The 27,552-nt window shown below is 39.9% G+C and overlaps 1 protein-coding gene across 4 annotated transcripts in view; it reads right to left on the bottom strand.

Moving 5' to 3' along the window:
- ADGB (androglobin) overlaps positions 1 to 27,552 on the bottom strand; it is a 186,796-nt gene that overhangs the window by 74,802 nt on the left and 84,442 nt on the right. For all 4 annotated transcript variants that reach the window (XM_012183068.4, XM_060419797.1, XM_060419796.1 and 1 more), the window contains 8 exons: positions 25,208 to 25,337; positions 21,860 to 21,893; positions 20,284 to 20,467; positions 18,928 to 18,991; positions 14,384 to 14,486; positions 12,077 to 12,218; positions 10,389 to 10,503; positions 6,285 to 6,452 (listed from right to left, as the gene is read on the bottom strand). In XM_012183068.4, the coding sequence (XP_012038458.1) occupies positions 6,285 to 6,452; positions 10,389 to 10,503; positions 12,077 to 12,218; positions 14,384 to 14,486; positions 18,928 to 18,991; positions 20,284 to 20,467; positions 21,860 to 21,893; positions 25,208 to 25,337 (940 nt within the window). The remainder of the gene's footprint in view (positions 1 to 6,284; positions 6,453 to 10,388; positions 10,504 to 12,076; positions 12,219 to 14,383; positions 14,487 to 18,927; positions 18,992 to 20,283; positions 20,468 to 21,859; positions 21,894 to 25,207; positions 25,338 to 27,552) is intronic.

Below are 27,552 nucleotides of genomic sequence, written 5' to 3'. Positions count from 1 at the left end.
GCCAATGCAAGAGGCTTAAGGGAAGTGGGTTCAGTCCCTGGCTGGGGAAGAGCCCCTGGAGTAGGAAATGGCACCTCACCCCAGTATTCTTGCCTGGAGAATCCCATGGACAGTGGAGCCTGGTGGGCTACAGTCATAGGGTCTCAGAGTTGGATATGACTGAAGCAACTTAGCACACAAGAAGAAATGACTTATGAAGTCATGAAAATACAGGGAGGAAACTTAAATACCTATTTCTAAGTCAAAGAAGCCAATCTAGAAAGACTACATTGTGACATTTTGGAAAAGACGAAACTATGGAGACAATAAAGAGATCAGTGTGTGCCAGGGCTTGGGGGAGGGGAGGGATGAGTAGGCAGAACACTTTGGACTTTTAGAGCAGGGAAATTACTATGTATGATACTACAGTGATAGGTCTATGTCATTATACATGTGTCCAAGCCCATAGAATGTATGCCAAGAGTGAATTCTAATGTAAATTGCGGACTTTGACTGGGCTCATCGGTTGTAAGAAATGTACGACTCATGGGGGAAGCTGGTAAGTAATGGGGGAAGTGTGTGTGTCGGGTAGGGGATATATGGGAAGTCTCCATGCCTTCTGCCCAATTTTGTGATGAACCTGCAACTACTCTAAAAATCGTCCTTAATAAAACAAATTTTAACTGGGTATCCTGTGTTTTAATGTCTAACTCTAGCAACACTACTCCTCAGGGGCTATTTGACAATATCTGAAACCATTTTTAGTTGTCACAACTAAAGAGGTTTAGTTTATAAGGTTTAGAGGGTATAGGCAAGCCATGATGCCACTGACAGTTCAGGACCACAACAAAAATCCACTGAAGCGTCAATAGTGAGCAGGGGTACCACTCCCTGTTTTGTATCACTCCTTTAAGGCTTTCAGTAAAGGAGGCTGGCAAAAGTAGGAAGCCAATAAATACCTGGAGTAATGGGCAAATTTGGCCTCGGAGAACAGAATGAAGCAGAGCAAAGACTAACAGAGTTTTGTGAAGAGAATGCACTGGTCATAGCAAACACCCTCTTCCAACAACACAAGAGAAGACCCTACATATGAACATCACCAGATGGTCAATACCGAAATCAGATTGATTATATTCTTTGCCGCCAAAGATGGAGAAGCTCTGTACAGTCAGCAAAAACAAAACTGGGAGCTGACTGTGGCTCAGATCATGAACTCCTTATTGCCAAATTCAGACTGAAATTGAAGAAAGCAGGGAAACCAACTAGATCATTCAGGTTTGACTTAAATCTAATCCTTTACGACTATACAGTGGAAGTGACAAATAGATTCAAAGGATTAGATCTGATAGAGTGTCTGAAGAATTACTGACGGAGGTTCGTGATACTGTAGAGGAGGCAGGGATCAAGACTATTTCCCCAAGAAAAAGAAATGTAAAAAGGCAAAAAGGTTGTCTGAGGAGGCCTTACAAACAGCTATGAAAAGAAGAGAAGTGAAAGGGAAAGGAGAAAAGGAAAGATATACCCATTTGAATGCAGAGTTCCAAAGAATAGCAAGGAGAGATAAGAAAGCCTTCCTCAGTGATCAATGCAAAGAAATGGAGGAAAACAATAGAATGGGAAAGACTAAAGATCTCTTCAAGAAAATTAGAGATACCAAGGGAACTTTTTACGCAGAGATGGACACAATAAAGGACAGAAATGGTATGGACCTAACAGAAGCAGGAATACACAGAAGAAATATACAAAAAACATCTTAATGACCCAGATAATCACAATGGTGTGATCACTCACCTAGAGCCAGACATGCTGGAACGTGAAGTCAAGTGGACGTTAGGAAGCACCACTATGAACAGAGCTAGTGGAGGTGATGGAATTCCAGTTAAGCTATTTCAAATCTTAAAAGATGTTGCTATGAAAGTGATGCACTCAATATGCCAGCAAATTTGGAAAACTCAGCAGTGGCCACAGGAGTGGTCAAGGTCAGTTTTCATTCCAATCCAAAACAAAAGCAATCCAAAGAATGTCCAAACCACAGCATAATTGCACTCATTTTCAGTTCAGTTCAGTCGCTCAGTCGTGTCCGACTCTTTGCGACCCCATGAATCGCAGCACACCAGGCCTCCCTGTCCATCACCAGCTCCTGGAATTCACTCAGACTCACATCCATCGAGTCCGTGATGCCATCCAGCCATCTCATCCTCGGTCGTCCCCTTCTCCTCCTGCCCCCAATCCCTTCCAGCATCAGAGTCTTTTCCAATGAGTCAACACTTCGCATGAGGTGGCCAAAGTACTGGAGCCTCAGCTTCAGCATCATTCCTTCCAAAGAAATCCCAGGGCTGATCTCCTGCAGAATGGACTGGTTGGATGTCCTTGCAGTCCAAGGGACTCTCAAGAGTCTTCTCCAACACCACACTTCAAAAGCATCAATTCTTCGGCGCTCAGCCTTCTTCACAGTCCAACTCTCACATCCATACATGACCACTGGAAAACCATAGCCTTGACTAGACGGACCTTAGTCGGCAAAGCAATGTCTCTGCTTTTGAATGTGCTATCTAGGTTGGTCATAACTTTTCTTCCAAGGAGTAAGCATCTTTTAATTTCATGGCTGCAGTCACCATCTGCAGTGATTTTGAGCCCCCCAAAATAAAGTCTGACACTGTTTTCACTGTTTCCCCATCTATTTCCCATGAAGTGATGGGACTGCATGTCATGATCTTCGTTTTCTGAATGTTGAGCTTTAAGCCAACTTTTTCACTCTCCTCTTTCACTTTCATCAAGAGGCTTTTTAGTTTCTCTTCACTTTCTACCATAACGGTGGTATCATCTGCATATCTGAGGTTATTGATATTTCTCCCGGCAATCTTGATTCCAGCTTGCGTTTCTTCCAGTCCAGCATTTCTCATGATGTACTCTGCATATAAATTAAATAAGCAGAGTGACAATATACAGCCTTGACGTACTCCTTTTCCTATTTGGAACCAGTCTGTTGTCCCATGTCCACTTCTAACTTTTGCTTCCTGACCTGCACTCATCTTACATGCTAGCAAAATAATGCTCAAAATTCTCCAAGCCAGGCTTCAACAGTATGTGAACTATGAAATTCCAGATGTTCAAGCTGGATTTAGAAAAGGCAGAGGAACCAGAGATCAAATTGCCAACATCCATTGGATCACCAAAAAAAACCAAGAGAGCTCCAGAAAAGCATCTACTTCTGCTTTATTGACTATGCTAAAGCCTTTGACTGTGTGGATCACAACAAACTATGGAAAATTCTTCAAGAGATGGGAATACCAGACCACATGACCTGCCTCTTGAGAAATCTGTATGCTGGTAAGGAAGCAACAGTTAGAATTGGACATGGAACAACAGACTGGTTCCAAATCAAGAAAGGAGTATGTCAAGGCTGTATATCGTCACCCTGATTATTTGACTTATATGCAGAGTACCTCCTGAGAAATGCTGGGCTGGATGAAGCACAAGCTGGAATCAAACATTGCCAGGAGAAATATCAATAACCTCAGATATGCAGATGACACCACCCTTATGGCAGAAAGTGAAGAGGAACTAAAAAGCCTCTTGATGAAAGTGAAAGAGGAGAGCGAAAATGTTGGCTAAAACTCAACATTCAGAAAATGAAGATCATGACATCTGGTCCCATCACTTCATGGGAAATAGATGGGGAAACAGTGAAAACAGTGTCAGACTTTATTTTGGGGGGCTCCAAAATCACTGCAGATGGTGACTGCAGCCATGAAATTAAAAGATGCTTACTCCTTGGAAGAAAAGCTATGACTAACCTAGACAGCATATTGAAAAGCAGAGACATTACTTTGCCAACACAGGTCTGCCTACTCAAAGCTATGGTTTTTCCAGTGGCCATGTGAGAGTTGGACCATAAAGAAAGCTGAATGCCGGGGGCCAGCGTGAGGAACTCTGCCCATGGCAAAGGTCTTGAGGAAGGAGGCTTGGCATATGCAAAGGCATGATCAAGCCTCAGGAAAACCCCTGTTCCCAAGCATCTACCCCATCTATGTGTTTTATGCTCTCACCTACACCTCTGACTTTAGGGGGTGCTCTCCCCCATAGCCGTTTCTCTCGGAGAAGGAGAAAACGTGCAGCTCCAAGGCAATAAAAATTCCTGGGCATGACAAGAGTATTTCAGCTTGACTCCTCTGAAGGTTATCTAGCCCAACTGTATAGGTTCATCCGGCCACATGTGATTGTTTACAGCCTCCCAACCTGAGAGGCACGAGATATTTTAGACTTGCTAAAGGCAAATTCCTTTGGGAAGTTGGAAATTGTCAGTATAGTGGGTTGGTTAGGAATTATACTGGTGAAGGGTTTTTTCATTTGTTGTGCCAATAATTGCTGCTAATTCCCTGCCCTGGGTGGGACAAGGGTGTCTCAGGTCAAACCTCTCTACTGGCAAACTAGCTTGTGTGACAGGATTATCCATACTCCTGCCACTACCACATGATTGTTTACTACCTCTCAACCGTAAACAGCACAGAGAGTTTGGAGTATTTTGAAAGTCTTAATTAGCATAGGGCTTTTCTCATTGTTGAGTCAATGATTGCCGCCAGGCCTCCATATCCTTAGGCACCTGGGAATATATTAATCAATGTATTTGGAATATAGAAAAGGAAATATAGTAGTTTTTAAGGTTAGCAATACTAGACTTTTTGAGTTAATGAATTTTCTCTTTTGTAATAGATCACTGTACTTTGTTATAAATCACTGTGTCCTTGCTATGTAAAAATGTAACTTTATCACTATCTTAAGACTAAATAGATCTTAAGGGAAACATTGGGGAAAGGATTTTCATTTGTTGGGCTGATGTTTGCTGCTAAATCTCCATGTTCCCTGCCCTTATAATGAATATAACTAGCATACAGGAGAAATAAGTATTAACCTTTAAGATTAATCATGTTAACCTTGGGTTAAATAAATTCCTTTCTTGATTGTAACTCGCTACACCCTCATCCTATAGTAATGTAACTTTATTTGGAGGGTGGTGCCTGGTTTAAGAAAAAACACCCTTGGAAGAAATAAGTTTTTGGTTATCAGAAAGAAAGGATCATAAAATGTCAGCAGGTCTCATAGCCAGAAGATGATGTAAAATCCTCAAGACCTTTTTTATGTGAAGCACCTGATTTTAATAAAGGTCAGGACTGCTGACCCCCGCGTGACTCTGTATTCATCACTATGTGTAACAAAAGATATAAGCAAACCCAAAAATAAAGAAATTGGATCAGTTTCCAGAAAGACTGATTCCCCCATGTCGTTTCTTCCTTGCTCCCCATTTTTTCTGGCTGAATTCCCATCTGGAGCATGGATGCTATTCCACGTAAACCAAGTTATTCAGCCTCTTTTTCTCCACTAATTTTCCTACTACACTATCCATTTCTAATCTCTCTATATATCTGTAATTAAATATGTATTTTTCCAAGGACGCAGACTTCGTCCCCACCTTTGAATCACCCTGGATCCACCGGGGCTGGACCCCAGCAGCTGAATGCCAAAGAATTGATGCTTTTGAACTGCGGTTTTGGAGAAGACTCTTGAGTGTCCCTTGGACTGCAAGGAGATCCAAACAGTCCATCCTAAAGGAGATCAGTCCTGGGTGTTCATTGCAAGGACTGATATTGAAGCTGAAACTCCAATCCTTTGGCCACCTGATGTGAAGAACTGACTCCTTGGAAAAGACCCTGATGCTGGGAAAGATTGAAGGCAGAAGGAGAAGGGGACAACAGAGGATGAGATGACTGGATGGCATCACTGACTCAATGGACATGAGTTTGAGTAAAGTCGGGGAGTTGGTGATGGACAGGGAGGCCTGGCGTGCTGCAGTCCATGGGGTCGCAAAGAGCTGGACACAACTGAGTGACTGGACTGAACTGAACTGAAAGCTAGGAAGCTGCTTAGCCCTAAAAGTGTGAGGAAATACTGATACCTGGAGAGCATCCACATATCAGTGGGGAAGGAGTGGGTGGATAAATAGTACAGTCACCTCATCCTTTAGTAGGATGCTTCTGAGGGATACCCTCCACAGTTCACCAGGATCCCCTGGAGGACTGAGCCCCAGTAACCCATAGCAATCATTATCACATCCTTTAACAAATATGCTTTTCTTTCTCATTTCATTCTTCCTAATCTCTCATTTCTGCTTGCTGTCTTCACTTTCCAAGTTGTCTTCATCCAAAACATTTTCTCAGCTCTGATTTAGGGGATCTTATCAAATGTGAGATATATTATTACAAATAGAACATGTTCTTCCAGGAACCGTACAGCCTGAACATACTTACCCTGAAGTGCTGTGCAGTTAGTTCTTTATCCTGGAAGGGGATAGGGTAGTGAGCTGTTTGCAGATCCTTCAGGGCTGCAGGAAGTTTAGCCTTATCTTTGAAATTAGCAATCACATGTCCAACAGCTTTCAAAATTGTTAAAGCCTGCTCTGTAAATCGGTAGCTTTCCTGTGAAGACCAAGCATAGTACTCAGCTTCATTTTCATTTATTTAGGTGTAATTAGGTTTACAAAGATTTAGTTTCTGTTAATATATTAAAAATCTGTTATGTGACTGACTCAACAGTTATTTATGGAGGGTTTACTTGATCAAAGTATTTCACCAGGAGTCATGATCAAAGAGATGTTAAGCAAGGAACCTGATTCTTGCTCTTGTAGGAACACACAGAAAGAGCACTAACCCCACTGGGGGCCAGGGACAATTCCTCCACAGTATTAATATCCAACCTTTGTTCTGAAGAACGTCTAGGAATTAGTCTGACAGCTGTGTGGTATCTGATGGCTGAAGGGCAGAGAAGAGTTCAGGGAGAGAGCAATTAAAAAAAAAAAAGAAAGAAAAGGCAAGAGGGTGAACTAGCACGGGCTTCTGACTTCCTTCTGCTATAAACTCTGAAGAAACAGTAAAGCAAGAAGGAGACAGGGATATCAGGAAGGAACTTATTTTTAAAGATGGAGAAAACCCTGAGGTGTTGCAGATGACGGAGAAGTTGCAGAGCAGAAGGTGCTTACAGGCAGCCTGAAGAGGGTCATGCAGGAGGAAAACTTTGCAAGGTCTGTTTTTGCCCCTTTCCTTAGGGGCAATATCATCACTCCACAGTTCCCTGTAGAAATTCTAAGGACTAGTCCAGCAGGAATAGTATGAGAATGGAGTGAGAAGCTGATGAAAACAGAGGCAATTGACTTGCCATATTAATATATTTACTTCCCCCTGACCTTCTCCTAATCTCCTCAAAGCTTTGGAAAAATCTCTTCTTAATAGTTTCTCCCTGAAATGAAACCATGACCAGAAAAGTCACCTGGTTAAGTAGTAGCACTGGGAGTGATCAAGGATGGCTCTCAGAAGCTTGAGTCTCTCTGCTTTTGAACCAATCTATATCCCCCTTTCCTTCTTGATTACAAGTGAAGACTACTGGGGCCTAAAAGTCAGCCCTAATAACTTTTATAAGATGGAGGAGTCAATAATCCCAGGAAAATATGAGTTCACAGACCCAAATAGTTAATTAGGGAATTAAATCACCTAAAGATACAAACTGCTTCCATTTCCTGGCTATTGTAAACAATTTTGCTATGAACATTGGGGTACATACATCTTTTTGAATATAAGCCCAGGACATATGTCCAGGAGCTGGATTGCTGGATCATATGGTAGTCCTTTTTTTAGTTTTTTAAGAGCTTCCCTCGTAGCTCAATTGGTAAAGAATCTGCCTGCAACAGGAGACCCAGGTTCAATTCCTAAGTCAGGAAGAACCCTTGGAGAAGGAAACAGGAACCTATTCCAGTAGTCTTGCCTGGAGGATCCCATGGACAGAGGAGCCTGGCAGGCTACAGTCAATGGGGTCACAAGAGTTGGACATGAATTAGTGACTAAAGCACCACCACCATGGACCCTCCATACTGTTCTACATAGTAGCTGTATCAATTTACATTCTAACCAACTGTGTAGGAAGGTTTCCTTTTCTCCATACTCTCTCCAGCACTTATTTTTTGTAGATATTTTGATGATGGCCATTTTGACCTATGTGAGGTGATACCTCATTGTGGTTTTGCTTTGCATTTCTCTAATAATTAATAATGTTGGCATCTTTTAATATACCTGTTAATCTTCTGAATGTCTTCTAATGTCTATTGAGGTCTTCTGCCCATTTTTTATTACGTTGTTTTTTGACAGTGAGTTGTATGAGCTGTTTGTATATTTTGGAAATTAACCCCTTGTCAGTCACATCATTTGCAAATATCTCCAATTCCATAGACTGTCTTTTCATTTTGTTGGTTTCTTTTGCTGTTCAAAAGCTTTTAAGTTCCCTACATGCACCCCAGTGTTCACAGCACTATATATAGTAGCAGCTTAAATGTCTATCAGTCAATGCGTGGATACAGTACTGGAATATTACTCAGCCATAAGAAAGAATGAAAAGCTGCCATTTGCAGTAACATGGATGGGCCTACAGAATATCATAGTGATTAAGTACATAAAGACAAATACTGTGTGATATCACACGTGGAATAAAATAAATAAGTACAAATGGATCTATTTACAAAACTGAGAGACTCATAGGCATAGAAAACAAACTATGACTAACCAAAGGCAAACAGGTAGGGGAGGGAAAAATTAGGAGTATGGGTTTAACGGATATACACTGCTACATATAAAAGAGATAAGAAACAAAGACTTAGTATATAACACAGGGGACAATATTCAATATCTTCTAATTAACCTATAATGGAATATAATCTGAAAAAATATATATTAAAACTGAAACACTTGGCTGAACAGCTGAAATTAACATAATACTGTAAATCAATTCTACTTCAATTCAAAAAATAAAAAAGAAACCAACTAGATAAGCCATACTATGTAAAAAAATTTTTTTTGTTTATTTGTTTGGAGTTTGAAGCAGAGAAAGGTTTATTTCAGGGCCACGCGAGGAGATGGTGGCTCATGTGCTAAAAATCCCCAAGTTCCCTGAAGGTTTTTTAAAAAAATATTATAATATCATTATGCATGCTCAGTCACTCAGGCTTGTCTGACTCTTTGAGGTCTCATGGATTGTATCTCACCAGGCTCCTCTGTCCATGGAATTTTCCAGGCAAGAGTACTGGTGTGGGGTGCCATTTCCTTCTCCAGGGGTCTTCCTGACTCAGGGATTGAACCTGCGTCTCTTGTGTCTCTTACATTGGCAGGAGGATTCTTTACCACTTAAGCATATTTATTATTCATCTAAATCATATGATGGTGGCAATTAAGTTGGCTGCCTTTATTTTATAGTTATCTTGAAGAATCTGACATGACTGAGCGACTAACACTTTCACTTTATACAGTTTTATTTAGTACAATTTCTTTTAGATAACACTGATTTATTCAAGTAAAAATACTTTTTTTTTAAGAGAAAAAGCAAGAATTTAAAATAAGCAGGGTAAATCTAATCAAGGGTTTAAGCGACATAGAAGATGGGCTGGATGATCATCCTTCTGTGTCTACTGAGCAGGAGTTAGGTCTGATGAGAGGTGGTGCAGAAAGAGAAGAGGCAGCCATAGGGCATCCTTCAGGACCACTGCCTGCAGAGGGAAGAACGCGTGACTGGAGCGTATCTGGGCCATGAAAACATGAGCACGGAGTTGGTTCTGAGCCATCCTGCTACTGCTCTGGACAAGAGGTTTACTGACTGGCTAAGTGAATCTCATCTCACTAATACGAAGTTGTGATATATGGAGATAGATTGGAGGAGCAGGTAGAGCTGAATTATGCAGTAGAAAGGCCCTATAAATACTTATCTCCCAAAATGCATATGTCTAAAGATGTCCTTGAGAGGACGTCTAAACCAAGACAGGACCTGAAGGAAGATTTATTTATCTCTGTTTTCTTTCAGACCCTGTCAGAGCCAAGGAGCTAGAAAAACCAAGAGGTTAAAAGCAGATGAAGAAATGACTGACCCTTTTGTGGATCCTCTCTCCCTGAATCCAAGTCCCTTCCTCAGGACAAAGAAGGAGGAAAGGAACATATAAAATATCAGAAATTTAACCTGCATTGAAAAAGTCTGTACTGATCCTTTATGTTTCTCAGTGGAACAATACTATTGATACTATGGGATCTGCCTTATGTGTTAACAGATGTGTAAGGGAATTCACCAGAGCAGAGGTGAGTAAATAAAATTAAATGAAATAAAAATATTAATTATTTTTAAAATAAAATGATTTTATTTGTATCCCCACAGAGTTTAGACTTCTTATTAACATGTCATATTTGATAACTTCTTACAGAATATACTTAATAGTTTTAAAAAGTAAAAAAATGAGTAAGTTGAATAAATAAATAGAAATATGATTTAGTTCAAGATCTTTGAAACTAAAGCACGCACAAACAAATCACAGTTGCTAACCAATTTACCGGCTCAAAGTTGGGGAGCACAACATCTTCATCCCCAATGACGAAGGTCGCCATGCTGCAGATGTGTATGGAGTGGCCCACGGGGGAGTATGCAGTGAAGAGCAGCATGTGTCTCCTAAAGAGAGTGGACACTAGATACAGATCGAGGCTCTCCTCTGTTGTAGTCCTTGCCTCTGCTAGCTTCTTGATGATACTTTGTGCTCAAATGAAGTCAGAGGTTAGTATGGGCTGAATTTTGTAACACAGATGAGGTAATGACCGATGAATTTTTACTCTGAAAGAACGCTCAGAGAGCATGGAATCTACATTTCACCAATTATGTTGGATAAAAGTGGTCACACTAAATGACAAAGTTGTACATGTTAGAGACATCTCCCATGCACTGCAGGCATATTGCAAAACACTGGTCCCGATTTCCCCCTCACAACAGTAATAATTCACATTGGCCAAGTGCTTTGTAGATTTCATAGTCATTTTCTCACAAATGCATAGCTTCATGTATGTTGCTTATGTCCCTCCTACCAGGTTGTAGCACCATGGAGAGGACTGAGAGCATGTCTTAAACCTTCCTGGTGGCTGCTTAGGTCCCTGTTGGGGGGAAATGTAGATAGGAGTAGTAAACTGTGAAAGTGTTTAGCTGCTCAGTTGTATCCTACTCTTTGTGACCCTATCGACTGTAGTGTAGTCAGCCAGGCTCCTCTGTCCATGGAATTCTCCAGGCAAGAATACTGGAGTGGTTTGCCATTCCCTTCTCCAGGGGATCTTCCTGACCCACAGATTGGACCCAGGTCTCCTGCACTGCAGGCTGATTCTTTGCTGTCTGAGCCAGCAGGGAAGCCCAGATAAAAGTAGATTGTCTATCAGTTCTCCATCCTTGGTCATCTTGATGAATGAGCACTCAGACAGAATAATGATTTTTGGAAGAATCTTTCCATACTAGAGTTTTTAGGGGAGATGTAAAAAATATAGTATTTTAAAAATTCATTATTCCTCTAGGAATATTTGATGCTTGCCATAGATTATTTTAGCACTTTATTTTGTTGCTTGGGTTTTGCTTTTTGAATAAGAGCCATAGCTTTTCATTAATCATAGAATTATCATGATTGATCTTGGGAAATTCAGCAAAATATTTATCTTATCTGAAATATGATGTAATATTTTGAACTTTACTTATCAAAAATCATGAAAACTTTTCAATTATATATCTTTTCTTTAAAATGGAAAATGTGATGTGTTTAACCTATTATATCTTAATTTAAAATAAAGCTACAGGTAAAATTAAAAATAATTACGGTTAAACTATAGATTTATAGAAAAAATGCTGTTTTTCAGCCTGTTTTTAAATAAAGTCATGGTCCTTATTAAGAACTATGGCATAATAAAACAAAAAGATCATTTTAATAAATTAATTTTAGGAAATACTGGGTTAAACACATTTAAAATGTACTCTTTACTAAAGACGTTTCAGATTCTTTGACAATTATGCATCTTCCAAAAGGTACAGCGTTTCTTCAGTTTATTCATTCCCAGGATTATTTTTCTCAAGAATCATGATGATAGACCTATACTTTGTGAAATCACTGTAGGAAACAACATATTAGATTCCATATTGTTTCATTATCTAGTAGTCAAAAGTTTACAAGTCATCAAATAATTCTTAGTATGGGAAAAATAAAGTCATTCCATACCCAACAGGCAGGCGAACCACTGTAGCCTTGGTAGCATAGGTGTGAATTGTCACAACAAGATCACGTGGCTTCAGAGATTTCCAAGAAACCGTCTCAACTGTAAGTAGGCCAGGCTCTATGGGAGGGCTGTTCTTTGTTAAAGCTTTAGGAAAAGTTAAAAAAATTATATATATATATAAAATTCGATTGTGAGAGTATAGTTGGCCATCACTAGTATTGCTTTTTATCAATATGACATTAATAATAATAACATAATGATAATAATATTAACAACAACCAACAATTAGACATATTCTGAAAATGCTCATAAAACATTAGAAATTACGCTGGGTAAATAGTTATGGGAAATAATACTCGAGAGGAAGCAAGATCTTCATTCCTATTCCTAATTTTCTCCTCGTAGTCATTCCCCCAGGTGAAGAAACCAGGAATGGAAAAGTTAGGAAAAAAGAGGTCAGCCAGGGATATTTCACTGTAGTATACCACTGCTTTTCTTATGTAGAGCAACAATCACAATATCCTGCTGGATGCAATTTTAAAGGAGGAAAATTACTATTTTCCTAAGAAAGATTTAGGAAATTAGAGATTTTCCTAAGAAAGTGTCAAAACAAGGGCAAAATATGCTACATTTTGTCTAAGTTTTTTACCTTTGATTCTTAGCTTTAAGTGTGTGGAGAAATAACATAATTAACAAAACTTTCATTTCAATTAAATTAACCTTTTAAATTTAATTGTATTTTGTAAATTAATTAAAACAATCTAATTAAACTTTAATTAACTTTTTAAAATCTGAAAATGGGTAGAAAATATTATTCTTCATTGGTAGCTGAGGGCAAAATACTTCTTACCTTGTTTTGCAGCTAACCCTCAAGCTAATGTTACAGGCCACCACGTAATCTGAAACACTTCCATGCATTTGGAGTTTCAATGTTCTAGGATGTGGTGCAGCTTAGGAACTGTTGGTTAGGTAGACATACTAAAATCACACCGCTGAAGTCTCGAAAGTTTATTCAACAAATATTTATTGCCTACCTGCTACACATCTGATACCACTTAAAACATTGGGTATATCTCAGTAGGAAAACCATAGTCTCTGCCATCAAGGTAGGCAAGAAATTCAATATTAAGCATGCAGCAAATATTTATACCTGTGCAGGGTCAGAGCTGTTCATTTGAGTTACATATAAATGCTTTAGTAAAACAAGTCAATCAAAGAATACTGTTTTGTGTATTTGTGCATGTGTTCACAAGAAACCGGCCTTAGAGAAGAAAAGAAACAGTCTCTCTGTCAGAACAGGAAGCAAAGGTGATTAGAGCTTCAGAGAGTTCAATATGAGGAGAAGAGTAGGTCATTTCTGATCTCTTCTATCTCTTCAGTGAGGAAGGATGGACTGGGAATTGGAGATTTGAAGATGGAGAGAGATCTGCAGGTTTGCAATAACCATCCATAAGAATGAAAGTTTGGAGGATGAATGAACTTGGGGAATGTTGACAGTGCTTAGGTCATTTTTTTGTTCGTTCTTTTTGAGGTTTGTGGTCCTCAATTTAAAATGGGGCTAGGTAGTAGGAATTTTTTTCTTCAGTTACACTCAGCTGCTCTGATGCAACCCCAGGTCAGGCACAGAGATATTTTCAACCAGTATTAGGGTTTTGTCAGGAACATAACTTGAGAGGGTAAGAATGCACTTGTGTTGAGGGCACATGTGAAGAAACACCAATAAATACAATGAGGGCCCATGGAAACTGTGTTGGGACTCAGAGAAATAAGGATCTGATGAGGGTGGACACAGAGAAAGTTGTCAGGTTGATGAACGGTGGTCCCCATTCAGCCCAAGAATTGTAGGGATGGGAATTCTAGAGAGAGTGAACTGGAGCTTCAGGTGGGGGTCAGAGAGCTTAAGATTGATTGAGATAATACAGTTATTAGTACAATAAAATCTAAATAAAACCATGATAGTAGGGGCCCAGGGCAGGGTGGAGACAAAGGCCTTTGGAAGAGTCAAATCGAAGAAGAAAGAGCTTGTGATTTTTAAAAGATTTTTAAAGAATCAAGAATGATGACATGTATAAGGGGAAAGAGAAACAGAGGGACTAGATGTGCATAAAAGGTGATCATATGACCAGAACAAAGAGAGATGGGTGGCAAGAGTGAGCATACTCCTTGATGTCAGAGGAGCAGGAAGATCTTAGGAGGTCTAGAGAGGGAATAAGGTCCTTCATTCGGTGTCTAAAACTTGTAGTATACATTTCCCCTGAATAGAAAGTGAGCTGGGCTTTCAGACTGCAATTTTCTCATGGCCCTCTTACCTCCAGATTCTCCCCAGCGTACCAATGCAGAAAAGCAGATCAGCAGTTCAATGGGCTTTAAACTGTCCATGAATAGGTGATAGGACACACGTTCATCTGAAAACTGCAAGAAATAGACTAACTGTTGCATTTCGTATCGGCCTGTTCCTGCTGGTATTTCCCAATTCTAATGAAAGTACAATATCTGACATTCATAGAGCATTTAGTGTGTTCTAGACACCACAACAAGTACTTTACAGATTTAATGAAAGGAAGAAAATCACACTGGTGCATGCTGGCAGCAGTCCATGGAACCCATGTCTGCAGACACTGAGACTGGCCACCATATCAGAGAGAGCCAAAGCTTTCCTCGGTGAGTAAAGAAAGGGGGTATGTTTGTTCCAGAAACGACAGTAGGGGAAGAAATTGAGCCTATAGCTGAGCAGTGCTCAGAAAATAGGTCCCTGATAAGTAAACAGGGTGAGAATAGAAATGTATTAATGTAGGCTACTTGGGCTTCCCTGTCTGCTCAGATGGTAAAGAATCTGCAGGCAATGAGGGAGACCTGGGTTCAACCCAATGGTTGGGAAGATCCTTTGAAGAAGGGCATGGCAACCCACTCCAGTATTCTTGTCTGGAGAATCCTCTGGACAGAGGAGCCTGGCTACAGTCCTTGGGGGTCACAGAGTGACACACAACTGAGTGATTAAGCACATGCTGCTTGGTGGTTTTTGCTATTCCTCCTTCATTCTACAAGGTCTTCAGAATTATGCCCATTGCATGCTAATGAACCGAACTGGGGGCTTCCCTTGTGGCTCAGCTGGTAAAGAATCTTCCTGCAATGTGGAAGACATGGGTTTATTCCCTGGGTTGGGAAGATCCCCTGGAGAAGGGAAAGGCTACCCACTCCAGAACTAAGCTGGATTTTTGCTTGAGGCATGCAAGAAAGTATTGAGCAAAACTGGAATATCTCTTAGTGGACAGGCACATAAGGATTACATGAATATGATTTCAATCCATCTTTGGTAGGTACTATTAACATCTATAATTATGGATGAAGAAACTGAAATACAGAGAGGGTAAGTAATTTGTCAAAGGTCACGGAGCTTGCAAGTAGCACAGCTTAGATTCAAAAGTAAGTCTGTCTATCTACTAATACCTAACTCCAATGTTGGCCTTTCAATTATTGTGCTATTACTGCAGTTCAATTTCCCAGTGCTTCAACATAATTTTGACTGATGGTGTATGGTAAATGTGTTAATTTAATTGTCATTATACTTTAAGGCAATGGCACCCCACTTCAGTACTCTTGCCTGGAAAATCCCATGGACGGAGGAGCCTGGTGGGCTGCAATCCATGGGGTTGCGAAGAGTTGGACATGACTGAGCGACTTCACTTTCACTTTTCACTTTCATGCATTGGAGGAGGAAATGGCAACCCACTCCAGTGTTCTTGCCTCGAGAATCCCAGGGACGGCGGAGCCTGGTGGACTGCCGTCCGTGGGGTCACACAGAGTTGGACACGATTGAAGTGACTTAGCAGCAGCAGCAGCATAATTTAAAGGCTTTCTATATTATTTTACAACAATATTTAAATAACAAGTTGAAATGCAAAAAAAAAAAACAAGCTATATTGTGAAAAAGAAATCCTTAATAATCAAGTATAATAAGATTCCTAGAAATGTTTGATGCAATTTAACTATTTAAAATGATTGCATCACTCAGTTTTCCAATAGTTGTTAGCATTTGACACTTTATTTTAATTTTCTTTTGTTTTCTTTTGTCTGCTACATGTTGGTGATAGAGGCAGTTGTTTCAAATACTCCCTGTCTAAAACTCTGAAAGACCTTGGATTTGCCAGTGTAGCCTGTGTGAGCAAGGAGGAGGCTCTACCTATAACTCATTTGCCATCATTTTAAATTGTCTGAGAATTTGAAGATGAGGTGGCCCTGGAGGCCACATGAAGGGAATCTTCCCTGGTGCAGACATGAGACGTCTTTGCAAGCCCCTGCCAGCTCCCATGACATCACCCATGAGGACAGCTAAAGGGTGTGCACAGGACAAGCCTCAGACTCTGTGTTCCTAGCTCAGCAGGCAGTGCCTGTGGCCACTAAAATCAGGACTAAAAGTGAAAGTGTTAGTTGCTCAGTCGTGTCTGACTCTTTGCCACCTCATGGACTGTAGCCTACCAGGCTCATCTGTGTGTGGGGTTCTCCAGGCGAGAATACTGGAGTGGATTGCCATGCCCTTCTCCAGAGGATCTTTCCTACTCAGGTATTGAATCTGGGTCTCCTGCATTGCAGGCAGATTCTTTACCATCTGAGCCACCAGGGAAGCCCCTAAATCATGACTGCCTAGCCTCAGACCATAGGCAGTCCAAACTAAAGGCCGTTAATTTTGGGTACTAACAATATCCTCTAAGTCATCATTTTCTCAGACCATTGATGTTAAAAAGAAAAACTTCAGGGGGATGAAGGGACTCATAATGGATGCTGTCATTTTATTTTGCCAAGCTGGAACTTTAAAAGGAAAATAAAACTCTGTATTTACCATCACTTCATAAAAATGTCCAAACACACACACACACACACACACACACACATATTAGGGTGGCAATGTATAACAAAAACTCATGTGCCAAATGCTCTCGGTAATAATAATGACAGCTAGCATTTCACTTACTAAGTATTAGGTATTCTTCTAAGTGTTTTACACAAATTCTCTCATTCCTTTCTCAACTCTGATATAGGTCTCTCACTGCCATTGTATAAATAAGTAAACTGAGGCAGAGTCTTATCCCAAGTGAATCTGCATTCAAAACCAGGCAGTCTGGCTCCAGAGCCATGGATCTGCTTCCTCCGAAGGTACAGTAGTGAGAAAGGCACAGGCTTCACTGAGGACAAATCTGGTTCTCCTGACGTTTGTGCCACTTACTAGTTTGGTGGTCTTGGGCATTTTACCCAAACCTGGTCTGCCTCAGTTTCCTAACCTTAAAATTGATAATAATAATAGTCTTTTCATTGGGTTTGCCTTGAAGAGTTGATGCAAAAAAGAACCTAGTTCAAGGCTGGGAACAGAGGGGGCACCTATAAATGACTATCATTTAATTGTTGCCAGTAATTTGAATCTGATGACATTCCTAAATTAACTGTAAATGGTAAATACAGAGCATACCACACACTGGGTTCTGCTATTCTTAATGAACAGTTTGGGTTTTGTTTGTTTGCTTTTGCTTTGTTTGTTTTTTGATCTTCATAAAGTCAAAGCATTCCTCTGGGTATATTTTGTAGACAGATTACCGAGCCAGGTCAGTCATTCTGCCGGCCCCAGTCACTAGTACAGAACTGATTCGTACTTTCAGAGCAGGCAACCAGCTACAAAGTACCTCTTGAGGGATGCTCAAAAAGGTTTTTTTTCTCTGTCTGCATTTTCATTTAGTACAAGTGCAAAGGAAGAAGTCATCTCCAAGCCTTCTTACTTCCCCCAACTCTGCATTAGCTCAGCGAGATGTTAAGTTATCACTGGGGGCTTGCATGGCCCCATACAAGCAACAAGCACGCTTCAGTGTAATTTAGTTTCCCAGGATCCATTTCATCATCTTCTCCAAAATTCTACTCCATGTGAGACTTGTTCATTAATTCATTCAACAATTTTTTTTTTAAAACCAAGTTTCTACTTCATGCCAGGGCCTGTACTGCAACAGTAAAGACAAGGACAGAGTCCTCCTTAAGATGCTGACATGAAGTGGACGGGTAGGTGGAGGAACACGGAGGAAAGACCATACAGTCAGGATGGAGGGAGGAAAGTGTTTGAGTGTGGACAGTCACACGGAATGCTTGGAGAGAGCATACTTGACTCGGACTCTATGGCCAGGGAAGGAGGTCTCATGGCATCCGTGCTGCTCTGAGGGACTTGTAGACACTGGCCAGAGGAAGGGGAATGAACTTCAAGCAGTGGGCAGGACTAACGTGAATTAATTTCAAGCAGAGGCAAGAATGTGGGCTGATATAGCAAAAATGATAGTGAAAATGTGCTTATGTTTTAGGAATTGTGTGCAAGTTAGTGAACATTAATTAGCAGAAGACATATGAGATGTCGGTTTGATCCCTGGGCTGTGAAGATCCCTTGGAGGGAGGCTTGGCAATCCACTCCAGTACTCTTGCCTGGAGAATCCCCTGGACAGAGGAGCCTGGCGGGCTACAGTCCATAGGGTTGCAAAGAGTTGGACATGACTAAAGAGACCTAGCATGCAAGCATGCATAGTGAATTTGTTGTGCTTTTCCTCCCTTTATTTATAAGTTAAAATTTCCTTAGTGTGAATTTATAGAATAATGCATCTCAGGGTTGAACTGCTGCAATGTAATCAGATGGACCACAGTTGGAAATACCAGGTAGCAGAATTTTGCTTATTGTCTGGGTAAGCAATTAGTAGAAGACTCTAACAATTTTTAAAATACAATTATATTAGAAGTTTAGAAATGCTTGATAAATTTGAAAGTGTTTTTCACTAGCATGATTCCATCAAAAATTTAAGAAGTGAAAGAGAAGATATCATAATGTATTTACCTTGAATTCTGATTTTTGAAAGTTAAGGCAATATGAACTTGGTTTGTGGAAAATATATAGAGTCCTGAAAAACATTTATAACAGGTTATTGTCATTATATGCAACAGACTAGTACTACATATTAAGTTTCTCAGACATGAATAATTATAGGCAAAACAGGTAAAGATAGATGACAATTACAAGAAATGATAACAACTCAGAGAGGGAAAACATGGTTGCCAGGGCTGAGGGTGGGGAAAACAAGAAGAGATTGGTAAAAAGAGTACAAATTTTCTGTTACAAGATGAATTAAGGTTTGAAGATCTAACGTAAAATATGGTGAGTATTGTTGATAACACTACATTGTATAATTAAAATGTGCTCAAAGAACAGAACGTATATGTTCTCACACAAAATAAGAAGGTAAACATATGCGGTGATAGATACGTTAATGAAATGGATGGGGGGATCTTTCATAATATGCATTTGTTTTAATTCATCACCATGTACACATTTGTGTGTGTGTGTATAATTGCTTTACAAAGTTGTGTTAGTTTCTGCTATTACAATGAAGTGAAACAGCTATATGTGTACATATATCCCCTCCTTCTGGAGCCTCCCTCCCACTTCACCCCTCTAGGTCATCACAGAGCACTCAGCTAAGCTCCCTGTACTATATAGCAGGTTCCCACATCTAGTTTACATATGATAGTGTATATATGTCCAGAGAAGGCAATGGCACCCCACTCTAGTACTCTTGCCTGGAAAATCCCATGGAAGGAGGAGCCTGGAAGGCTGCAGTCCATGGGGTCACTGAGGGTTGGACACAACTGAGCAACTTCACTTTCACTTTTCACTTTCATGCACTGGAGAAGGAAATGGCAACCCACTCCAGTGTTCTTGCCTGGAGAATCCCAGAGACGGGGGAGTCTGGTGGGCTGCCGTCTATGGGGTCACACAGAGTCGGACATGACTGAAGTGACTTAACAGCAGCAGCAGTGTATATATCAATCTTAATCTCCCAGTTCATCCATCCTCCATGCATACTAAGTATTTATAATTTTATCTGTCAATTGTACATAAATAAAGCTGAGAAAAATAATAACTAGTTGCCTGACAGGGACGCAAATGATCTCTCTCAGTGAATAAACTTAAACAAAAAATAAGTCTTTGAGAAGAGGCTGAAATTGGCCTGAGACTGGTTTGGCTACTCATGCTTTGTGTGGACAATCAACTCATCCATATTTCCTTCTAATATTTTTGTTTACTATTAGATCAACACCAGACTAACACTGGTTTAACTCTTTTACATGAAAGCTAAAAATCAAAGGCTTATATATTTATTATATTACACACACTTATAAAATTTATACTTACTGAAAGCATACACAGAAGTCTTCAAAATCCAACCATATTTCTTTAGAAACACTGTTATTTATTGTTGTAAGTTCCTCCTGTGATTTTTCCTGTGTTGCTGTTGTCTGGCTGATCAAATCTTTTTCCAAACTGACTCCTTCAGCTGGATGGACTGTGTCATTGACTCCATAGTCTGCTGTTTCATCTGTGCAGAGCAGAAGACAACAGTGTCAAACACACCTAAGGTGTGAAATACTAAGTTATTAAGATATGGAAAACAGTAGAGGGGAGCTCACATACTGAAGTCTGTTTTTGAGAAAATATTTCCTGAGATAGTCATTTCCATGCAGGCCTCAGATTTGTAGAGGTCCATGCAGAGACCTATTTTCATACGCTCAGGAGAATTTAATCCTACCTTGTAAGCAGAGTGTCCAGAAAATCTGCAAACCCTTTTATAAATTTGTGCACACATTCTTTAGAGATTGTAAAGTTATAACAGGATTTAGCTGCTTATGCTTTATGTATGATCAAACCAGTCACTCTTAAAGGAAATCAACCCTGAATATTCACTGGAAGGACTGATGCTGAAGCTGAAGCTCCAATATGTTGGCCACCTGATGTGAAGAGATGACTCACCAGAAAAGACCCTGATGCTGGGAAAGATTGAGGGGAAGAGGAGAAGGGGACAACAGAGAATGAGATGGTTGGGTGGCATCACTGAGTCAATGGACATGAGTTTGAGCAAACTCAGGGAGATAATGAAGGATAGGGAAGTCCGACATGCTACAGTTTATGGGGGCACAAAGAGTCAGACACGACTTAGCAACTGAACAATGCATGTAAAATCTGCTATAAACTGACATTAAGCGATGGGATGACCCAGACAACAGAAGAACAAAAACTTGAAAGATCTATGGTGACTGTCATCTTTCTATAGGACAATTGATCTCCATAGTCAGTGATTCTGCAATCTTATTTTATGTTTATCAAGGCCATAAATTTCCTGTACACTTTCTGGAACCACAATGTTATATATACACATGCCACACAACACTGTTTTTGGATTTGAGCCTTGGGAGTTCGCTCCCTGGGTCGGGAAGATCTCCTGGAGAAGGGAATGGCAACTCACTCCAGTAATCTTGCCTGGAGAATCCCATGGACAGAGAAGCCTGGTGGCACTCCATGGGGTCACACAGGGTCAGGCAAGACCGAGCAACTACAAGTCCACGGGGTCACAGAGTCAGACGTGACTGAGCAACTCACACTTTCACACACACAAGTCATTATTCAGGAACTGAGGAATCTGCAGTGGTTTTAGTGCTTTGATCCAACATGCATGCATTAAAACACATGAGCATGACTCATGGGGCTTTAATCAGATTGTCTTTCATGTTGACTTTAAGCTTGAATTTAACGAGTGTGATCATCTGATTTTTCTAGCCGGGAGCAGATTAGACTCTACACATCAGAGGAGACCTTGGGGTGAGGGGAGGGGTGCTGGGAACAGGAGAAGGGAGAGCAAGAAGCTGTCAGGAAGCAGAGACCCCTTTGTATTGTGATATCTGAGAAAAAAGTCATGAGGAGATTATTGATTTACCTTTTCCGAGTACAGGTTGTGAAGCAACATTTCCCTGTGAATTGAAAGGAACACACTGAGAAATCATTTATCAGTTCAACAAAACATGACTGCTCTCTAAAGCACCACGGTTTTTAAAAGGTTTCATACAGTCTTCTAAACACTGGAGAAATCGAAATTTCTCTAAATCCTTACTAAAACATACAGCAAAATGGAATTTTTTTTCAACCTTAAAATCCAAAAGATGTGAATTTGAGTGAGAGTTTACATTTGTGACATTAAAATACTGCTTGTATGAGCTTATTACATGTTTGAATCTTATAAGAAAATTTAAATTAAAACAACAATATCCCTGAGTTGATATGTTAGATGGTATGAGGCACTGATAATTTATAACTTATACACCAATAATTTATACTGACTGACTAAAATGAGATTATGATTAATGGTTACTATACAGAAACTAGTGGGCCTTCCCTTGTAGCTCAGTCAGTAAAGAATCTACCTGCAATGCAGGAGACCTGGGTTTGATTCCTGGGTCAGGAAGATCCCCTGGAGAAGGAGATGGCAACCCACTCCAGTATTCTTGCCTGGAGAATCCCATGGACAGAGAAGCCTGGTGGGCTACAGTCCATGGGGTTGCAGGAGCTGGACACGACTGAGTGACTAAGCACACATACAGAAACTAGAGAGGATTATTTCAAAGTATTAAAAATGGTTTCTCAAACTTTTAACAGGGAAAATACACTGAATGCACATGTAGTACTCTGCTATTTCTAAAACACAATGAAAATAATTTAAAAGATAAAATTGTATAAATTTATACAGACTAGTGGTGGGTGATGCTAACAATATTTTGGATGATGTAAAGTGGGTGGAGAAGAAAACAGAGTAGAGATAACTGAATATGAAGTGTTAGTGAGAAGCAAGCCCATCCAAGCCTTAAAAGCCCAGAAACAATTAGCAGGCATCTGAGAAGGAGAATACTCCAGTACTTTGGCCACCTGATGTGAAGAACTGACTCATTCAAAAGACCCTGATGCTGGGAAAGATTGAAGGCAGGAGGAGAAGGGGACACCAGAGGATGAGATGGTTGGATGGCATCACCGACTCGATGGACATGAGTTTGAGTGAACTCCAGGAGCTGGTGATGGACAGGGAGGCCTGGCCTGCTGCAGTCCATGGGGTCGCAAAGAGTTGGACGCATCTGAGTGACTTAACTGAACTGAAAAGGAGGAAATGAGATACAGGCTGAAAATAATGGGGTGGGTTGAATGTCTATATAAGGAACAGACAAGTCCCCACTTCTCCCTAATCCCTTCTGGTTTAGCATCTATCCTTCTTCAGCCTAAATAGGACATTGGAGCTTGATTTAAGTGGAGAAATTAAATGAAAAATCTCCAGATCTGGGTTCACAGACAGCGTGGGAAGCAAGAAAGGCTACTACAAAGAGAGGAGAGGAATTAAGTGAACATCCACATGATGAATTTTGAGACTCTCAGGAACTCTGCTGCTTGGCTTTAATAACTCTGGTGGATAAAAGTATGACAATCCTTACCACCACATTCCACCCCAGCAGGGAGATTAGAGAACCCTTAACCTATGAAACTGAACAGAGCTGGAGGAAAACCTCAGGGAATCTCATATTTGGAGCCAGTCCCACCCTTGAATGAAGCTCATTTATCCCCAATTATCTCAAGTTAAAGCTACTAGCTGACAAGCTCTATCCATGCCATAAAGCTTCTTCTAATCAGCAGCCCTTTAATGTCATAAACTCCTGATATGTGTCTAACAAAGTGCTACCAGGCAGTTGAGGAAAGAGCCCCATATAAAAGAAAGAAACTAATGGATGTGCCTAGAGAGATTCATAGGAACCAGAAATAATCATATGAGGAGACATTTTAAAAGTTAGTATTATCAGAAAGTTAAGAAGATAGTCATTTCTCAAATAGTAAACTTCTATAAAAATACATCAAGAACAAGGTAGAGCTCTTAGAATCTAAAAATAGGAAAGTGAAATAAATTCAACGGGAAGTTTGAATGTAAAGCTGATTTTAAAAAAAGAGACTAAAACTGAAAACAACTTTTCAAAGAAAACATAGGTGAAGAGCTTCGTGACGTTGGATTTGACACTGGTTTCTTAGATTTGACAGCAAAAACAGACAACAAAAGTAAAAAAAAAATTGGACTATGTAGAAAATCTTCTGTCATTCAAAAAGAGCTAATCAACAGTGAAAATGCAGCCTACGGAATGAGAGAAATTATTTCCAAATCGTATGTGTAATAAAGGGTTAACCTCAAGAATATACAAATAACTTCTTGTTCTCATAGTCTTCACTTTCCATGCATCTTCTCTCAGGGAGTATTAGAAGATGCATGCCATTGAAATTAAAGTATAAAGTAGGAGGACAGCATAGTTTCCAAAAACTAGAAAATGCATCAGAGGAGAGAGAGAAGAGAAAGTCCCAGGATGACAACTGCAGGTTTCTATCAGTTTGAACAAGAGCAAGAAAGCAAAGTATCCCAGGGGTGATGTTTCCAGGAAAATAGTCGGCATTGATAGAGTTATCTCACATGTTTGTGTGGTGAAGGTGTTCAGAGGGTGTTTTTTTAATGGTGTTTCTTTAAAAAAAAAAAAAAGTTGTTTGGGACAGCTTTCTAATGTGTCATAGAAAAAATAAGCAAGCGAGAAAAAAAAATGAAGCAATTAGTTGTACATAAAGTTGTATAAGAAAAAATACCTAATCCTTCCACAGCTAGAATATTTTTAAAGAACGAATATTTTTACCCCTTATCATCTTTCTTCCATTACAGCTGGAAGTAAGGATGAAGGTGGAAGAAGAAACAGGTAAATAATTAATTCCTGACTTGTGCTAAATCTTAACCTTTAGGGAACATCTGAAAACAGTCATGTTTTCCCTATCATAAAATTTATATCTATTTTAAGAGGCAAAGGTAAGGCAGTTTTGCTGTTTAAAAACATGAACCATATAAGGCTGACTAGTCTGTGATAACAAACCAGTCCTGAAATCTCAATGGCTTTAACACATGGGGTTAATGTCTCTCTCAGGTTCAGTTCATTTGGGGCGACCCGATTTAAAGGGTTCCTTTCCCAGTTCAGACATACCAATAAACCCTTGTATTGTGTAGCCCTGCCCCTGGGACACATACTTTCCTGATTACTGTGGGAGGAGCAGAGGGGTACCTGTGTGGGGTACCTGTGGGGGTACTGTGAAATAGGTACATAAGAAGCTCATTTTCAGTATTATTTATTGTGCTCAAATACATTTATATACATTTCACAGTTTAAGGGGAAAAAAAACCTTTCATTGTTAAGAACTGGGCTAATAATAAGAGTAACATAGTTACCTGAGACATAATTTTTGTCAATTGGTTTAAGTCTATCTGGCTAAAGGTTGCAGTTTCATCATTTTCAGTAAGGGAAGATAAACCAGATCCTGGAACCTGCCCTTTCTTAATAAAAGATCGTACAAAATGACTAAAAAAAAAAAAGAAAGAAAGAAAAATTTCTGTTAATCTTAACTTCTTGTTTAAAGGTACTAATAAATAAGTGCAGTTTTTATTGAGATATAAGTGACATACAACATTATTATTAGTTTCAGGCATTCAACATAACAATCAGTATTTGTATACATGGCAAAATGGTAATCAAAACTCTAAGAAATGTACATCACCACACATAGTTACAATTTCTTCCCCTTGTGATAAGAACTTTTAGGGCTTATTCTCTCAGTAATTTTCAAATATATAACACAGTATTATGAACTATGGCTTCCCTGGTCACTCAGCAGTAGAGTCCACCTGGGTCGATGCAGGAGACACGAGTTCAATCCCTAGGTTGGAAAGATCCCCTGGAGGAGGAAATGGCAACCCACTCCAATATTCTTGCCTGGGAAATCCCATGGACAGAGGAGCCTGGCAGGCTACAGTCCAAGGGGTTGCAAGAGTCAGACATGACTTAGGGACTAAAGCATCATCATTAATAACTATAGTTCCCATGCTACACATTGCATTCCCAGGACTTATTTATTTTATAACTGGAAGTTTGTATCTTTTGGTTTCCTTCACCCACTTCATCCACCCTGACCTCCTGCCTCCGGCAGCCACCAGTCTATTCTCCTGTATCTACGAGTTTGTTTATTTGCTTAGATGCCACAAAGAAGTGAGAATATATGGTATTTGTCTTCCTTGTCTGCCTAATTTCACTTGACATGATGTCCTAAAGATCTGTCTATATTGTCACAAGTAGCAAGATTTCCTTCTTTTTATAGTGATTGAATAATATCCCTTTAATGTTTTGTCAACAATAGAAAGTCCTGATTTTGTTCATTTTATCAATCTCCTTCTTCCACAACCAGTAGTATATTTTTTTTTAATTTGTGTTAAAAACATTTAATTGCTTTCTATACTACTGAAGCACTAGTCTCTGTCAGTCAGTGCAATGCTGTAAAACTTTCCTGGAACACAGTTTATTTTAAAGCTATGGTGGTCATCTTTGTTGATGATCAGAACACACAGGAATCTTACATTAGGAATTGACTTAACTGAGTATCAGAGCAATGTATCAGTGAAATAGAAGTCAAAATTTTAATTATGGGTGTGTGATATTTATAGTAGCTAGCCAAGTACACTGTATTTTCTTTCAGGTTATTACTGACATGACCCTCAAATCAACACTGCCAAAGCTAGAAGTTTATGGGTACAATATGATAGCATCACTGATTCAATGAACATGAACTTGGGCAAACTCTGGGAGATGGTGAGGGACAGGGAGACCGGGTGTGCTGCACTCCATGAGGCTGCAGAGTTGCACACGACTTAGCAACTGGACGATAACAACAGAAATAGATTTGTTATAGTACAAATATTTTAAGTATGTGTGTTTCAAAGGTAAAATTAATTTTCATGTATATAGAACTTCCTTTACTTTTGGATTTTTCCTTGCTGCTGCTGCTGCTGCTAAGTCGCTTCAGTAGTGTCCGACTCTGTGTGACCCCATAGATGGCAGCCTACCAGGCTCCTCTGTCCCTGGGATTCTCCAGGCAAGAATACTGGAGTGGGTTGCCATTGCCTTCTGTTTGGTAAAACTTGCTTTACCTCGTTTTAGCTTTTGTCTCAGATTTACCTGAAACTGCCACTAGAGGGTAGCACAAACACTTGTGAAGCTCTGATTCTTGCAGACACGGCCAGGAGCCAGGAACAGGCGAACCAGGCATATGGTTGCTACAACGACAATGTTTCAAGGAAAAGGAATTGTGTAGCAGTCACACTCCAGGGCTCATCAAAAACAAACCAACCGACCAGCTTTCTTTTATGCCGACCTGAGAACTCTGACTATCTAGCAGTCAGGTAGGATGAAATGCCATTCACACATGTTTTTGCTTTTGTCTAGGCCAGTTACAATGGATATACAAGGAAATCCCTAACAGGTTCAAGCAGTGAATATGTTAACTGAATCCAATCAAGTGTTGAAGTCACCTAGACCCAGGTTACAGAATTTCATCCACCTTAATTAGGTAAAAAAAAACTGAAAGGAGGAATAAGAAAATCAAGTAAGGGAGTCACATGGGAAGTTCAGGCTGTGAAACCAACCGTTTGTGGTCCCTCTTAGCATAGAGATTCTAGAGGTCAGTGTGTGACACTTTGAATCCTGGAAAACTTAGTCCTGATGGTCTGCAACTCTGGTTCATACA

The sequence above is a fragment of the Ovis aries genome, chromosome 8 (genome assembly GCF_016772045.2).
Source record: "Ovis aries strain OAR_USU_Benz2616 breed Rambouillet chromosome 8, ARS-UI_Ramb_v3.0, whole genome shotgun sequence".
Taxonomy (NCBI): domain Eukaryota; kingdom Metazoa; phylum Chordata; class Mammalia; order Artiodactyla; family Bovidae; genus Ovis; species Ovis aries.
Note: the sequence above shows the minus strand (reverse complement) of the source record. Positions and strands in the feature narration are given on the sequence as shown.